This window comes from Mesocricetus auratus, unplaced genomic scaffold (assembly GCF_017639785.1).
Source record: "Mesocricetus auratus isolate SY011 unplaced genomic scaffold, BCM_Maur_2.0 Super-Scaffold_100676, whole genome shotgun sequence".
Classification (NCBI taxonomy): Eukaryota; Metazoa; Chordata; class Mammalia; order Rodentia; family Cricetidae; genus Mesocricetus; species Mesocricetus auratus.
The window spans coordinates 2,101,949-2,119,778 of NW_024429266.1; the positions used below are offsets into that span (position 1 = coordinate 2,101,949).

The 17,830-nt window shown below is 39.7% G+C and overlaps 1 protein-coding gene and 1 pseudogene across 7 annotated transcripts in view; one reads left to right on the forward strand and one right to left on the reverse strand.

The window, feature by feature from the left end:
• Syt14 (synaptotagmin 14) overlaps positions 1-17,830 on the forward strand; it is a 114,608-nt gene that overhangs the window by 28,065 nt on the left and 68,713 nt on the right. For 3 of the 7 annotated variants that reach the window (XM_040738072.1, XM_040738069.1, XM_040738070.1), the window contains exon 3: positions 16,783-16,947. In XM_040738072.1, the coding sequence (XP_040594006.1) occupies positions 16,836-16,947 (112 nt within the window). In that variant the 5' untranslated portion in view covers positions 16,783-16,835. Of the gene's footprint in view, positions 1-16,782; positions 16,948-17,830 lie in introns of those variants that run through there. The other 4 variants (XM_040738065.1, XM_040738066.1, XM_040738068.1 and 1 more) reach the window with 2 other exon arrangements.
• LOC101836479 lies at positions 6,808-9,637 on the reverse strand (annotated as a pseudogene).

Sequence of the window (17,830 nt, forward strand, 5' to 3'; positions counted from 1 at the left end):
TGAAGTGCTACTGTCTACAGGGCGGCTTATTTCTGAGTTTAGCACTTAGTGTTAGAGACTGGAAGCCTGTTTGGGCTTTCCAGCCTGGCTGCATCCTCCTTCTGCTGTGCACTCTTCTTCTTTTTGAGACAGGGTTTCTCAGTGAGCTCTGACTGTCCTGGGACTCATTCTGTAGATCAGGCTGCTCTTGAACTCACAGAGATCCGCCTGCCTCTGCCTCCCCAGTGCTGGGGTTAAAGGTGTGCACCACCAATGCCCTTTTGTATAGTGCTTTGAAAAGGAGCAGGTCCACACACTGCTGCTATTAACTATCTAGGCCTTCACTGAGGGAGGAGCTCTAGGCAAACTCTGTTTGAGAGGGTCAGGAGCTGCACTTCTCAGTGTTTGGATCCTCGGAGAGAAGAGGAACAGGGATGGATTCCTGAGTCCTTACAGAATTGTTACCATAGGTAGCCACTATTGTTATCTGTGGTGATGGGCATTTTAGACAGTGTCCCCATTACCAAGGCACATTTGTTTCCTCTCCCCTGATATTTTTGTATTATAAGCAAGGCAGGAGAAATGGCTGCCAGCTCTTCAAAGGGGGCAACGGGATGATTGCTCTTTTCCTCATAGCTTCCAACATCATTATTGTCACTAGGTTATTACAAGCAGTCAGGCTAGCTTCTAAAGTATGTAGATCTGTAGATATTTTCTAGAACCATTGTTACAGTGTTTTTTTGTGGCTGTTATCTTGCATTCATTATACATATTATATATCTATATTTTTCATATTTTGGGTTTTGGAGGTCTTTTTCTGTGGGCCAGACTAGCCCAGAGGTTACAACCTTCACAGCCCAGCCTCCCCTGGGCTGGATTACAAGGGTGCAGCATCACTGCTGGCGTGAAAGATGATGAATTTTGAGACAGGGTTAGCATAGCCCTCTGGAGTTGATAAGTACAAAGTGTAAGTGTGCCACAGTCTTTACAGTCTCTTTGTGAAGAAGCCCAGCTTTCTGTCAGAATGTAAAATCCAGAGCTACAATATAGCTTTCCTCATTTATACTGTTTGAATCTTGGGGTCTTAGGACTGATATCTTTTTAAGTGGTCATTTTTCTAAACTACCTTTGGAATAATGCTGCCAAGCATCCTTTTGTGCAATTTATGTTCTCTTCCCTGACTCTAGGAGAATAGTGACTAAATGAGTTAAATTTCTAAGTGTATTGTTTCTCATTCAGAAAGTTAGTTCTTTGTTTTCTGTTGCGTACATTAGAAACACCAAAAGCTTTACACATTTTTACTGCTATTCCCATTATATTTTATGTATTTCATTGCTTTAATGAATGAGGCTTTAAAATCCTATCATTTTCACATATATAAAGTTTATTTTTATACTTATTTTGAGTAATTTTGTGTATAGATTACAGTTCACTTTTTTGTGTATGGCTAGTGATGATTTCATTATCACTGTAGTAAAAGGGCTACCCTGACTTCATTGAGATGTCATTTCTTCTAAAAAAAAAACCCAATAGGTCATATGCTTCATTGCAGGTTATTTCTGACTACTCCAAGTGATGGCACAGAACTTCTTCCTACTGCTTACAGTGCTGTTCCAATTGAAAGCTGGACACTGTTATTTCTTGAATATTTCATTTGATGTACAGACTGCTGACCACAGTCACTTGAAGCCATCGAAAGTGAAATCTGCATATAGTCTGCTATAGTTTGATTGGAACTGTCCTCCAACAGTTCCCAGCCTCTAGCTTAGTGGGTTGAGCATAGTAGGAAAAAGATTAGATCATTGGCCCCATGCCCTAAAGACGATAATGAGACCCTGATCCCTACCTGAGTCTGTTTTCGATCCCTGGCTGCCATGAGGTGAGCGTAGCTCTTTTGCCATGTTCTCTGGCTGTGCTGTGTTTGCCACTGCAGGCTTAGAGCAGTGTGGCCAAGGAACTGTGGTCTGCGACCTCTGAAACTGTGAGCCCAAATAAGCCTGCCTTCCTTTTAAGTTGATTGTTTCAGATAATTTACCCGTTGATGGGATATTTATTAACACATAGCCTAACTTTCTGAAGCAAGATACTTTTAGACACTAATCTTAAGAGCTAGAGATCACTTAAAATTCTGAATCAGGGGTGTAGTCACTGTTTCTTGTGTGCTAGCTTTAGATTTGGCTAGTAGTTCTTCCCTCTACTTAAGTAGTCCTCTTCCCATCCAGTTTCTGTTTCTTTATATAGTATGTATTACTGAGAGGCACTTTATTATATTTTATCTGTGACTCAGTTCACACATCTAGATAGCATTTTGTTTCTTTTTAAAGAAGATTTATTTTAATTTATGTTATGTGCATTTCCCTGTGTGGATATAGAAAATGTGTGTGGGTTCTAGAAAATGATGTTGGATCCTATGGAGTCAGAGTTACAGGCGATGTAAACTGCCTAACATGATTGTTGGAACTGAGTAAAGGCTCTTTAATTTACCTACTGAGCTGATATCTACCTGTTTGTAATTTATTATTGGTTTGTTTGGGTTTTTGTTTGACACGGGGTCTAATGTGTCTCAGGTTGCCCTTGAACTCACTGTGCAACAAAGGATAATCTTCAGCTTCTGGTCCTCTTTCTTCATCTCCTTAGTTCTGGGCTTACAGGCATGAACCACCCTGTCCAGTTATTTGGAAATGACCTGAGGGCTTTATACACACCAGGCAAGCACACCACCAACTGAACTATATCCTCAGCTTGTTTCTGAGACAAGGTCTTGCTACGTAGTCTAGGCTGGCATTGGATGGGTGATCTTCCTCCCTTGGTGTCCTGAGAGTTGGACTTGTTGGCCCCATGCCCTGATGTGGAAAGGTTTTTGCTGTTGTTGTTGTTGTTTTGCTGACCGTTCTCAGATATGTGTGCTTCAGCCTCCTTTGAGTGTCATACTCTATTTTGATGTCCTCAACTCAGAAAAGTCGATGTAATCTCGGGTTGCTCCACTGTGCGCGCTACAGTACTGTCCCCGCTTCAGACAGGAAGTCGCTGAATTACAGCATACTGCTCATCTCAGTTGAGTGGTCACTGCCCTTACTGCCTGTGTTCAGTCTCCTAGGTGGTGGTGTTTCATGTATTTTCTTTGCTGTTACAACATGTTGGGTACCAGGCCACATCTGATCTTTGTGACTCTTAATTGGAAGTGGAGAAAGTGGTAACCAGAATGGGGTCATGTGGAGCAGAAATTTTAGAACACAGATTCAGAAAATGAGAGTCCTGCATTAGAGAAGAGGATTTGGTGAAATTTAGCTAAAGAGAAAAGACATAGAAACCCGAGAATTAAAAATTATAAGTCAATGCAGTCTCATAAATGTATTCATGTGGAAAGCTTTGCCTTAGGTTTACCATAGGAAAGGTATCTGCTGGACATGTGACATCCACCTTTAGTTTGCGTATGTTTTATAGAAATGTATTTATATTATTCTTTAAAACAGACCCTAACAATGATAAAAGATGTATGTTACATTTACTTGAAGGTTAAACATACTATCTTTTACATCACTCTAAGGATATGGGGAAATTAGTAGAGTCCTGTTGACTACAAGACACATGGTGCCATCTAATGGCTGAGGTGAAGACTGTTCAGTCAGTGTTCTGCATACTGCTTTGCAAAATCTGCTGTTTTAAATGTCTGAAGTACAGTTTTTATTAAACACTAAGATTTGCTTGTTTTCACTTTAATTCACAGTGATTTTTTCCACACTCAGTGATACTAGTCACATATAGAACCATCTATATGCAGCTAGCTTACTTGGAAGCATATTTGATACAAATTTTTTCTTATAAAACTGTTTTAATAAATGAGTCAGATTTTCTGCATCTACTATCTCTTTAAGTTTATATTCCCCCATCCTAACCCCAACAAGTAGTTGTAAATGAGTATACCTGTATACCCTCAGTTCTGTGTGTATTTGCAGATACAGGTGAGTGTCCATGCGTGTGGAGGCCAGGAGTAAACCATGGATGTCATTCCTCAGGATCCCTTTGCTTTGCTTTGCTTTTTAAAACAGAGTGTCATGCTGGCCTGGAGCTCAACAAATAGGCTAGACTAGGTAGCCAGCAAGCTTAAAAGGAAAATGCAAACCAATGCCAAAATGAGGCTTGGGGCATTTTCTTTTAGAGAATTGAGGAATTCTTAATTTTTGACCAAAAAAAAAAAAAAAAAGATAGCTAGGCCAACAAGATAGCTCGGCAAGTACTTGCCACCAGACTTGATGAATTGAGAGTTGAAATATTATTTTCTTCTTAGACAAGTAATGATGGTCAGGTAGTATAAGTTTGTAGTCACCCACATTGATGCTTGTTTTGTTTTTGCGTCCTGTCTTGTTACTACATTACTCCTTGAGCAACTTTCTTTCAATCAGCAAATTAGCTGTCCTACCCAACCTGGTATTCATTTGACTTCCTACAAAATTAATGAGCACATTCTCAGTTCCTTCCTTTAGGTTCTTGGTACAGGTATTAAATAGCATAGCTCTGTAGAGTTGCTTTCTTTAAACATAAATGGGAGTCATTGAATTTGGGGTACAATCTTACATTCTTTGTCTATTTTAACTCATTCGGGCATCCACTATTACTATTTCCTGACTTGAAGATGCAGAGCCAAAAGAACAATATCTACCCAGAGAAAGTGTAATTCTATAGCTTCTGACTTAGGCCTCTGATCAATAAAAGCAAATATGATCCAGAGACATGTTGCCAGGAGCCTTGAGTCACGAGGCCTGGTACTATGCTGAGCTTCCAGGTCTTCATTTCCAACCTAGTTCCCACCTCCAAGTTAACTGAGGAAATGAAAGTTTGAGGACATTATAAGCTTTAGTTAAGATAGTTAGACATAGTATATGTGTTCTTGTTTAGATAACTGTTAGTTATCTTTATGAGACAGAAAGATTGTCTTTGAAGGCACATCTTTTATGTGTAGTTGGAAGGTAGTGGTTTATAACCTGTACTGATTATTTTCTCACACAGCTGCCATGCTTTTTGTTTTATGTCTGGCTGGCTGTTTTGCCTGTGTGTGTGTTTGGTGCCTGAGGAGGAGAGAAGAGGCTGTTGGATCCCTTAAAACTGGAGTTACAGATGGCTGCGAGCTACCATTTGGGTGCTGGGAATTAAACTTAAGACCTCTACAAGAACAGTCAATGTTCTTAACTGCTAAGTCATTTCTCCAATGCTCCCTAAACATGCTTTTTTTTTTTTAAAAAAGCACCCATGTAACATCTCACAGTTGATATTTCATTTATCGGAATCAGCATGACTCTGTGGGAAGGTCATTTACTAAGGTATTGCATGAATAGCTGCCTTTTTTATATATTTGAAGAATAGATGACATATGTTTTCTTAGATGATTGTGATAAAATGCCAGTGACAGAAGTACTAATGAAACACATGAAGAAAGCATTTAAAGACCGGTGCGGGACACAGTGTGCACTCAGCAGCTGGTATGTAAGGGAGCCTGGAGAGTGAGCTCTGGAAAGAACCTCCTTCCTCCATCACGCTGTCCTGCTCAGGTTTCTGAAGGGCTTTCACACTAATGTCCTCTGCTCTGTCTTTCCACTTCCCACTCTTTATTTACTTGTCCCTCTTGGGGAGTTACTATTACTTTTTTTAAAGAAATGTTTAATTTTAAATTCTGATTTATTCATAAAACTCATTTTGGTATCACAGTTAAATTTAGTACAAACTATGAAAATGTTAACACTGAGGTTTCAACAGAAATCTTTGAAGATCCCTTAGAAAACTAAAGAAACAACAGTTTAGTCAGTTACTGTTCTGAGATTAATACATAAAGAAAAAATTTTTACACATTTTACTGAAATTTTCAGTAAATAATTTTAGCCATAATACTTGCAAAAGTAAAAATTCAAATGCTGTGTGTAACTCTAAAGAAATTACAATCTGCAATGAAAAAATAAGCCAAAGTCTTTTGTGATCTAATCAGAACAATCATTGCAAACCTTAAGAATATCAGTTGTGAACAGAATAGTCACGTCCTAACTGAGCTTAAATTAACGCAAAGACAGTAAAGGTAAGACACACTTTCAAGGCTGCACTGCAGAGAGAAAATGTGGAGGTAAAACATTCACCTTAAAAAATATCAGATCACTCTTATATTAAAACATGAAAGGAACCACAGACAGACAGTACTCAAGTCTTACACGAGCCTCTTTGTATTCAGTGCTGTTTATGGAGGAGTGGATGAGACTACTGCAGACATGCCAATGACACCTCACATTCAAGGGCTGGAAGTGGGACCACACTGAGTCACTGTATATGCCTTTGGGGGAAGGAACCAACAGTGACAAGTGACAGCCCATGCTGGTCTGCCATCACTTGCTTTTGGCTGGTTGGCTGGGCAAAGGCTTCTTTCTACCCCACATACACAGACTCTCACTCCAATTCATAGAATGAACACTAGGTTGTCTTCCAGTCTGTTTAACACACTTCTATTTTGGATTAAACTGATCTGAAGGCCAAGTTCCTTATGTTTCTGTAGGTCTACAGAGAAAAAGCAATCATTTCCTCTTTCCCTTCACACAGTAGGACACAGCAATAGAAAAATACTCTGCAGTGCTACCATGGGGCTTACAGGGACCTCCTCCGTGGTCAGATGAGATCCACGCAGTCCACTCTGCACACAGGCTGCTTTTCCTGCACGCGGCTCTGGAAGAATGGCCTACACACAACACTACTGCTCTCTTGCTCAAAAACAAAACAATAAATCTAAACAAAAGGGTAAATGTTTATTTGGATTTAGTTTTCTAGCAGGTGGTATTAAGGCCATTCATCAGGTTAGTTCAGGAGCTCTTGTATGACTTCCTGCTACTCTGGACTGAGCTGTGTTATGCATTCGATCCACAAGCCTTCAGACGTCTGTACTGGGCGAATTACATTGGCCAGGCATTTGGCACAGGGGTCTTCATGTTTAATGGCCTCATGCATTTCTCCTTCCACGATTATACTGAGTATTTTGGGTAGATTGGTATTGTCTGGGCCAAGAAAAATTGGGTGATTACTTTCAATCAGGTTGCACAGATAACTGAAGGTCTGGACAGCTTCTTTATCTTCATGTAGTAGAAGCCAAGACAACCAGTGTGGTAAGACTTCTTCAACATTTACACAGTCAGGGTTGAACTTCATGATTTTCCCCGCTGCGGAGATGCAGATCTCTGAAGCATTGACATTTTCTTTGGTCTTAGAATCTGCACACTGAATAACTCTTACAAGCAGTGGGAGGACTTCGGTACAGAAAGGGCGGTAGTTATCTCCACTGTATTGTGCCATGATGCCAAGGCCATATGCCGCAGCTTGCCTGACTTCTGGGCTGTTGTCACACACATACTGGAGCATTGGCCTTAAGAAATATTCTGCATACTTAAATGAGGATGGACTACAGTGTTCTATGATGTCATCAAAGATACACAATCCCCATTGTCTGTCTGGCCATGGTCTGTGTGGACAAATCAAGTTGACAATTAATGGAAGTAGCTGCTCAAACCATGGCATCACCTTTTCTTTGTAGCTACTGAAAACTGTGTAAAATATCTGCCACTTTAGTCAGAGTGTAAACATTATTTTCACCCTCATCATGTAGTGACTCCTCAACCCGTTCATCATAGTCTTCAGCTTGTCTTTTAACTTGCTGCAAATGCACTTTGCAAAAGAGCGCATTATTTCTGAGAGGACATATGAATCAGGCTCTGTGCTAATAGCCTTGATAAGAGCATCACATATAAGGTGCCACATCTGTGTGAGACACTCAGGACCCTGGACTCCCACACACTCCAGCAGAACAGGCATGGACTCTGCTGCTGCCACTCGGACCACATCATGGAAATAAAATTTCAGCAGAGGCACCATCAGTTTGACAACCTGTTCAGTGTATTCCACAAAACCTTCCTTTAGTTCCTTAGCATAGCAAACCAACATCTGGCAAGCAGTTGATTTTTCTTCTAGTCCTGCAGTTTTAATACCAAAACTTTGCTGATCTCCGAGGTTCACAAATCCCCAACCGTCATCATCACTCATAATCTCTATGTCCTGGGTGTCGAGAAGGACTACTTCAGGCTTAATTGAAGCAGTCTTTCATCAGTGACCCCATAACTATGGGAAGGTACTGCTGGTGCCTTTCTGAATCAGCTCCTGAAGTTTGAGGATCATAGTGGAATGCAGGTGCTTCACCAAGTTATCCAAGTCTGGAATGAGCAGTGACTTGTGACAGTCTTCACTGAAGTTAATGGGAGGAGCCACTGCATGGGCCTATACCCTCTGGTTGCCTTAGTCTTCCATGATTTGAAGCAAAGCAGCAGTCACCTTCTCATGAATTTCTTTTGAAAACCAGGAGCACAATCTGTAGCCATATGACCCACAGCATTGCAGGCTGCATAGTGAACTCTTGGGTGAGGATCCTTGAGGAAAAGCAAGACAGAATTTACAATCTCATTTAGAATTCCTTCTATCTACTGGTGGCCATTAATCCTGCATGCTGGTACTTCCAGTCAGGATTTTGAATCATTTGCATAATGTGTTCCTTGATCATTGACAGAACAAGCTTTCCACCTAGTTCACAGGCCACATGGCCCAGTGTATTCTCACCAGCAACTGCATTGCTGCCAAAGTCATCATCTCCCAGCTCATCAGCATTTGCCCAGTCCTCATCTTCTTCTAGATCAGCCATCGTTGCCAGCATCTGAGGAATAGTCTGTGCAATGACATTGGTATGCTTTCTTAACACAGCAGTTGCAGTCTCAGACAGTGTCACAGTCACTTCGAGGGCAAATTGATGCTGCATATTATTGAGGTCAGTGTCTCCACAAAACTTTAGACTTAGCTGTAGAGTTGCTTCAAAGTGAGGGCGCAAATACCTTGGATCAGTATCTGCAATCTCAACAAGAGACTTTAATACTGAATCATCATTCTCGTATCATGAGTCACTGACAGCCTGTAAGAATCCAGATAGCAAGTCTGCAAAGTGCTTAAACAGAGCGACGCTATGCTCATTGGCAAGTATGAAGGCAGCTGTGGCTCTGGCAGACAGTGTCCGGATCAAAGGATGTTCTTGATCTTACATACACTGAACTAACATCTGTTTGATGATGTCCAAATAGTACTGTTGTTGGTTCCCAGAAGTTTCAGGAAAGTTCCAAAATATGTGAAGAGCAGCTTCCTGGAGTCCCATTTTCTGTGAGCTGACTGAATCAAAGAGGAACTTCAAACCTTTAGAACATGGTTGTTGCTGTCCCCAACTATTAAATTCCTGGCTAATTCTGCAGCAATATCACAATTTTTTCCTCATGCTAGATTGTGTTTCCATATGAATAATCATTAGCCGCTCACTCTTGATGGCAGTCTAGACATCTGATAGAAGAATTGGATAGACTTCACTGAATGCAGAGGGCAAACAACGTCTTAGGAGAACAGCAGCCATTTGTCTAGCCTCCTCAGCAGCTGTTGTATTTCTGGTGGCTTGTAGGAGGAATGTGATCTTGGACTGGCCTGGGATATTCTCATAGGTTTCTTCTGCCTGTTTCCAGAGCACATTGTTGGGGATGAGCAGGTCTCCCAGGCAGAACTGTTGCTGCTCTGCTGCGGCCAGCCGCCATGCCATTGTGCTGGCATGAGAGAGGAGGAGGGAGCTGTGAGGTGCGCTGGTGCTGGTGGGAGGGTGGGGGCCGCTATCACTTCTTTATTGCAAAGAGTTTTGCACTTTCTTTGCTCTCTTACTCTTTCTTATTCTAGGGTCTTCATATTTTTAGATTCTATATCCGTCATAGTTTAGCATTTATTTCTTCCAAGTAGTCAGGATTAGTTATCCAGTCCTTCTTTATTAAATCTTTGTTCAGGAACAAATTCACTGTCTGCAGTTTTCTATTGCTGTGGATGTTTTGAATAAATTAGTATACAGTTAGCACTTCTCAGAGGTTCAAATCCACAGAAAACACCTATCTCCATGGTAGCAGGAAGGTACTTGCTCATAACATCAAAGTTAACATCTTACAAGTCTTAGATTTCAAATTCAGTAGTTTCTTAATTAATTTTGATGTCAGGGATCCAACTCAGGGCCTTGTGCATACTAGACATGTGCTTCATCACTGAACTGTACTCTCACCCCCATTTTATTTGAACTAAAAATACTGAAAAGCTTCCTCGACGCTAGTTAAATTATGTAACATTTTTCTAAATCACAGTTATACTGGATTCTAATGAGATCTGTCAGATTCTTTCTCTCTCAGCTCCACTGAGGCATTTGCTTGTCTTTTCTCTTTAGGCATGTAGTTAATGTTGTTTTGGTTGCAGGCTGTTCTGAATGTGCAGCACTGCTCTGGTAAGCCTCTTAGTGCTTTAGTGGCTTATTTATAGCCTCTAGGACCAGGGCACAGGCTTTGCACTGACCATTCCTCTCATATGCTTGTCAGCGCTTGCTGGGCAACTGTCTGCTTCTGAATTGGAAGATTACATCTCTTTTGAAAAAGTTTGAGTAGTATTTCTTTAAAATTAAATATTTTTGGTTTTAGTGTAACTGGTACAGATATTACACCAGTGGAAAAGGGGATAAAGATATTTCGCAAACTGAGCACCACAGTTTCTATCCCATGTGCCCTGGGAATACAATGAAGCAATGTTTACATTTAATTTGCTGCATTAAGAGGAAGCACTGTGGAATGCTGAGCCTGTGTCATGTCATGGCAAACTAAAGTGGACCCGCTCACCAGGTTAGAAAGCATGGTGTAATGTCAGGTGTGTCTTGAATGAGAATGGCCCCATAGGTCCTCAGTTGGTGGAGATGTTTGGGAAGAATTAAGATGTGTGGCTTTGTTGGAGGGGGTGTGTCACTGGGGGTAAATTTTGAGGATTCAAGAGCCCTCATTATTCCCAGTTAGCAACTCTCTCCCACTCCCTCCCCCCCTCTTCTTCTCTTCCTTCCTCTCTCCTTACTTCCCTCCTACTTGTGGGTAAGATGTAAGCTCTCAGCTATTGTTCCAGTGCCATGCCTGTCTGCCTACTGCAGTGATGGTTATGGACTTACTCTCTGAAACCGAAAGCCCATAGGAAACCTTGGTTATGGTGTCTTATCTCAGCAACAGAAAAGTAGACAACTGTCTGTCTTCAAAACACATGAATTTGTGGAAAATGCACTTTCAGGATAGGCAGAGGTGCTTTGACCACATGAGGAAGAGAGCTCTGGCACAGCATTCACTTTTAAGAAGATGGCATTTCTCTAAGAGACTTGAGAGAAACTTCCCACTGTTTACCATGATTTGATGGTTTTGAACTAAACCCTGAAATAAGCCTATCTGAAATGGAGCGATGTCAGGAATTGGCTCTGAGAAGAAGATTCTCCTGCAGTTTGTGTTGAATTTTCAAAACCCTATTTCAGAGGATCAGCTGTGGAGATCTAATTGTAAACACTGAGCCAACTGCAGCAGAAAAAGAGAGGTGAGGCCTTAGCCGGTGCCTATGATGTCCTTTAGATCATGTATCACTCGACAGTTAGTGCAGTTAGCCCTAATTTGTTCCTAAGAGAAATGCACATTCCTGGAGAGAGATTGTTAGGAAGGAAGGTCTTTGTAGTATAAATTTGACTGACATCAGTTTTGACTATCCTTGGAGAAAAGTTTCTTCCAAAGACTGTTGGCCAGAGTTTGTATATTAATTGTTTTGTTTACATATGTTGTTATTAGTGTAATGTATAATATTAAATCTAAATCTTAGGTGCCTGGCCATAATTAATGTTTGGGTTTCTGTTTTTTTTTTTTCTCCAAGATTAATTTGAGTATTTTGTTGTTATAAAATTTTAAAGACTAAATTGAGTAGTTTGTTGAATTGAAATTTCAATTTATTTCACTGTGCTTGTAGGAACTATGGCTCAGTCTTCTGATAGTTTGACATGTGAAATATATTAAGTGGCTCCTGATGACCCACTATCCAGGTAGCTGTTATGGCAGAGGGCATTGTTTTCCCTGAGGTTTTAGAGCTCCCAGGGATGTCCTCTGGACCTCTCTTGTCCTTAGTTGTTTGCAATGGATTACGTAATAATGTTCTTTTTAGTGCTTACAGTTTTTTTAAAATAAAGTCCAGATTTTGTTGCCTACATGTTATATTCATTTGGTAGACTTAACGTATCTGTCACCTTTCCAGTCTGGCATCATTTATATCATAATACAGGCATTTCAAGGGACGTGTTATTTTTGTAATTGAGATGTTACAAAGGTAATTTGAACACATTAGAGTAATCTTCTCGAGCCCTAAATTATTTCATGATATTCTAATAATTGTCTATTTTATACCCAAATTAGGAAGAAGTGATCAAAATATAGTAAAAGTTTTAGGAAACAGCTATTTTTAAATGCAAGTTGTCTTCTTCTCCAGTTGACATTTTGGTCAGGAGATAGAATGGCATCTGTGAAATCAATTATTAAAGTGTGCACACACAGTGGTGCGGAGTTGAGCTCGGGTTTCATGCTCAGTGGACAGCTCACATCCATGCCCTGTCATGTAGGCTGTAAGTTGTGTTCTTCCCTCTCCTGTTCTTAATTTATTTAGGAATTATAGACCATGGTTACTATTTGTCTAATTTTGCATTGCAAATATAATGAGTATGCAGAATAATCTTGTAAAATGTGTCTGTAAAGTTAGAATTTGTTGCTTTGGTATAAACAAGTTTTATTTACAGCAGAGAATGATGGTGGTGACAATTAAGGAAAAATTGGAAACATTTGTATAGCAGCTAGTTTTCTCACACTTTTTATGTCCATTTTAGTTTTTTTTCTCAGAAACTACCTAGAAAATGTCCATTTGTGGTAGAGTGTAGGACAGAAATTAAATATTTTTAAGTAAAAATGGATTTGCCTTTATCTTTTTGAGTGGCCAGCTTATCTCTAGAAATTAGCTTGACTTTTTACCACTATTTCTGCAACTTAAAAACTGGTAAAGGTGGCGTCTATTTAAAGATCACCTTTTCTATGTGTATGAATGTTTCTACAATGATAAATTGTCCACAGGAGTTTAGTGTAAGTATTGTCAACTTGGGTAGAGTCAGTTCTCTGGGTTTTCCTCATTCAGAATCATTGTACATTGTAATATTTACTTTGCATTAAGGGTTTTAGAAATTTCTAGGATCATATAGCTCAGTGAGTTTAGTTGTGACCTCTGTTGAAGTACCATGGTAATAATATTCTGCTTTGGTAGACTATCTTATGCCATCAATTCTTACTTATTTTATTAATAAAAGTGTGGTACATGATATAAACATATACTTTTGAGAAGCATAGTTCTAAAGTTAATTTTAAAATATTTAAAAATGTATCTTGATTTTGGCTTTGTAATTTACACGTTCATTTTGAAAAAGCTGAGCTTCTTTGCTATTTTTGACCTTTATAAAAACATATATATATGGTCTAGGGCTATAGCTTTCCCCCACTTTTATATGCAAATTGGCATCTAGGAAGCACTACCATCTGGTGCTTAAGATAAGGGATCCAAGTCAGAATGTCCAGGTTCAAATCCAGGTTCTGCCACTTCATGGATATTATGGCATTGGCAAGCCCTGTGCTTCAGCTATCTAATCTGAGACTAAAATAACTGTTATGTTCTTAATTATCATTTAAAATTTTCTGATTATTTTTGAGTGAAAGTGATTTCCACCATGCCTAGTAAATGTCAAGCAAAGAGATTTCAGATTAACAGTGGTTCTAACCTTCCTAATGTTACAACCCTTTTAAAATACAGCTCCTCATGTTGTGGTGACCCTCAACCATAAAGTTATTTTCATTACTACTTCATAACTGTGATTTTGCTGCTGTTATGAATTGTAATTTAAATATCTGTGTTTTCTCGTGGTCTTTCGAAACCCCTGTGAGAAAGTCATCCAGTTCCCAAAGGGGTCATGACTCAGAGGTTGGACATTGCTGGGTTAAGAGTTTGGATTCTTGATTCTCAGTGCCTGACCAAACTCAAATCCAGGTCTGTTACTGAGTGACAATATTAAGACTCAAACACTTAAGATCGTTTGGGGTCTCAATAGTGATACCTGTCAAATGTGTTTACTGGGCACTACAGGAGACTGTAATAGTGAGACAGTCCCTGCTAAAACATGTTGAGTAGTTGCTGGCATTGTCCAAAATGTATCTTTGGCTTATTGTTTGGCACATTAAAAATGGAAAGTTTGAATTATGGGAAACAGTGCATTTGTGAATTTTTATTCATTGACTATAGTCAGTAAATTTATTTCTTCAAATATATAATATCAGCATGTGTGAGTTGTTGACTGTGTATTTTAAATAGAGATTTTGAATGTTTTCCTTAGGAGATAACAGGCGTTAAAAAAACAGGTGTGTGTGTGTGTGTGTGTGTGTACATATATGTGGATGGCCAGAGGTCTGACTATAGTGTCATTCATGCTCCAGGTTGCCTACTTTGTTCTTTGAGCAGGGTCTATACTAAACCTGGGACTCCCTGATTTGGCTGGGTGGAGCAACTAGCAAGGCCCAGGGATCCTCCTACATGCCTCCTTCCCCCATGCTGTTAAACCAATGCCTTTCCTCTCATCTTCTTCATTTTGGCTAATGGCACTACTGCTACCTGATCATTCAGTTTGGAATTAGAATTATCCTCATTTTCCATATTTTGTTGATTGTGTCATTACTTATGTTCTTCAAACAAAAATTAGAATTCACCCCTTTTCTCTGCCACCACAGCTACTGCTTCATTAAGAGCTTATCATAATCTTGAAACTATTCAGTTCCTAGTCTTATTCCATTTTTCTTCATTTAAAGCAGTGTAATTTTTTAAAGACATGCCTGTTATAACCCTGTTGCTCTCCAAGTTCAAAATCTGTAGGGTGATATTCAAGACTCTTTGAAGTGAAGCTTGCTTTCTTCTTTACTTTGGATTCTCATAATGTACTTTTGATCTTTCCAAAGCACATAGTCTCTCAATTATTCATCCGTCTGTTCACTCATTTATCCATTCTCAAACACAGTTACTATCAACCACCTGTGCTGTGAGGTACTTGAGGACAGAGAGGTAAATACAACAGCCATGGCGGTTACTCTTCAGTGGCTTTGGAATGTTATATTCGTGGCCGCGCTAGTCCATCTGCCATTTTCATTTCGCCTTTCTTAGTCTTTTCACCTACACTCTAGTGCATCTTTTTCTTCTCTGACTCTTACAAGGGCTTCTTCTGTCCACCCCAGCAGTTTATATTCCTGTGTCTGCGATGGAGCTCACTGCTTTTCATATGCTTACTTGTTTAGACTTGAATTTCCCACGAGGTCGCATTTCACAGAATGGAAGGAGGATGATAAAAGGAGTAAGTTGGGGCTGGAGATAGGAAGGACCGCAGAGGAGTTGAGAAGACAGGAGAGGCAGTGTGAGCACTGGTAGAAATAGCTTCTAGCAGCTTCGGGTTCTGGCTCGGCACGTGCTTCGTCTCCACAGATCAGTTTATGATGGTGATGGTCAGTGGATCTTTGTGAAAACTGAGTTAGTCACAAGGTATATACTGTATGTACTTGCTGCTGCAAGCCCCTCATTTTCATTGCCCCTCCTTTGCAACGCCACTCCTGACCCAGCTTTGGGTGGACTGTAATGTCATACTCTGTTCTACTTATGGTATGCCTTGCTTTCATGAATAATGAAAAGCTAACAGATAAAAGCACTAATCACTCACCTGTTAGTGACCTCATTTTAAACAAATGAGCTCTGCTTAAAGAATCTTGGGGGAAATCACATGGTAGATCCTACTTGAGCAGTGGAAGGGAAGTAGGTCATACTTCACAGGGGATGCTTGAGATTTAAGGACAATCTGCTCATACTTGTAAGATGCTAGGCACGCAAAAACATGGCGCTGTGTAACTGCCGATGGCTGGTGCTGTGCCGGGCAATAGAAATGTGAAAGACAGTCTCCCGGGTGGGGATGTATATTCTCTTGATATATACTCTGTTTAGTATGGCATCTCATCATAACAAAATCCCATGCTGCTTCTGTTGTCTAAGTCCTGTTAGTTTATAAGATGCCACAGTTTCCAAAGAAGCACATTTGACCCTTCAGTGATGGATCTTGGTGTTCCTGAGTGGAGATCCTGTTCTTGTCTAGTCATAGTCTGTATGATGCTGGGTTCTAACTGCCTCCATCATAAGTGTGCAGAAAACGGGAGCTACGTATAGAACAGTGCATGGTGTATGGTAGATATTTCAGGAATTATGTATGAGTGGAATTATATGAGAGATGGGATGGTTATTCCAGGAAAGAGGGAAAGGACAAGCCAGACCCAAAACTGTATGTTCATCATGGGACAGCAGACTAGACCCATTTGACTGAAGTGTGTGTTGGAAGGAGAGGCTGGAATGTAAATGCCAGATTAGGGAATCAGTGTTTAATAAAAGGTCTAGCAAAGCTTTGAGAGATTATAATAGTACATGCTGTCATGAATTTAATAATTTGTATATGTAAAAATATATTCTAATGCAGTGCTAAAATTTTTATAACACTTCATTTGTTAATTACTATGTTTTAGACTTTTTTCTTTCAAAATTCTTTCAATATACTTATTTAGAAACATTTTGAAAATTTTTGAATGAATGCTGTTGAATAAATAAATTGAAAAGTTATTTTTAAATTTTGTAGGTTTTCTTAAGACTATTTTCAATTATGACACTTTAAAAGTAATTGGAATTAGCAATCTATCTAGAGTATATTGGGAATTTCCTTCTTGTTAGCAGCTTAGACAAAACAGATGCTGATGGCTGTGACTTTCTTTTCTCTAGTCTCTCCAGAGGCAGTTGGATTTTTGTCAGCGGTTGGGGTGTTTATTGTCTTGATGCTGCTCCTTTTTCTCTATATTAATAAGAAGTTCTGTTTTGAAAATGTTGGAGGGTTTCCAGATCTTGGTTCAGGATACAACACACGGAAGAATTCACAAGATAAAATATGTAAGTATCACATCTCCACTTCTTTTCTGTGCTGTCCCTTGTTCTAATAGGTTCTGTGAGAAGGCTGACTTTGGCACCTGCTAAACTTAACATTGGAGCCTTTACTTTGTAAGAATGAAATATCCATTAAATAATTATGTTCAGGTCTCCTGTTGCCTCCAGATTGTTAAGCTACTATATAAAGGTGGTTGTCTATTGTTGCAAAGTAATGTTTTTACTTTTCATTTATGAGGTATGGTTTTGAGCTTATACTGTGAGTAGGTCATGCTTTAAGAAAAAAATGCCAGGTCCGGTGTGCACATGGCTCTCAGGAGAGCTCTCCCAGACCCCTTATCAGGGTCCTGATGTCCTGACCCTTTGTCTTACCTGTCTTTTCATTCTTGGCTGAGGGATGCTGCTGCTTGAGGAGGCATTTTTCCACACCGTGATCTGTCCCATAACCACACAGGGATTGTGAGCTAGTGTTCCTAGGTCCTAGGAAACTTGAGAACTATAATACTGTATTGCCCACTTTAGAGAAGCTTTCAAAGACATTACAAGAGCTTTTCATTTGTTGTTTCAAATATGGGCTGATGTTAATGGTAGTGGAGGAAGTTGAGGAAGACTAAACTGTGTGTTAATGTTGAGAGTTTTGAGAATGAGAGCAGAAGAGCCAGGCTTTCCTATACAGATGCTGAGAATGCTTTCTCTTCTGATAACTTAAATGGTGTCAACCCCTCATTTATAAAGATGTGTTAAAATTATATTTTGATGTCTGTGTTAGAAACTCTGGTGTTTTATATGGTTCTGACTTGGTTTGTGTTTCTCATAGTCCACTCCATCCCTGTATGTGCCACTCATTTTTGTAGAGTGAACTATTTAGATGAACTATTTAAAACTCTCT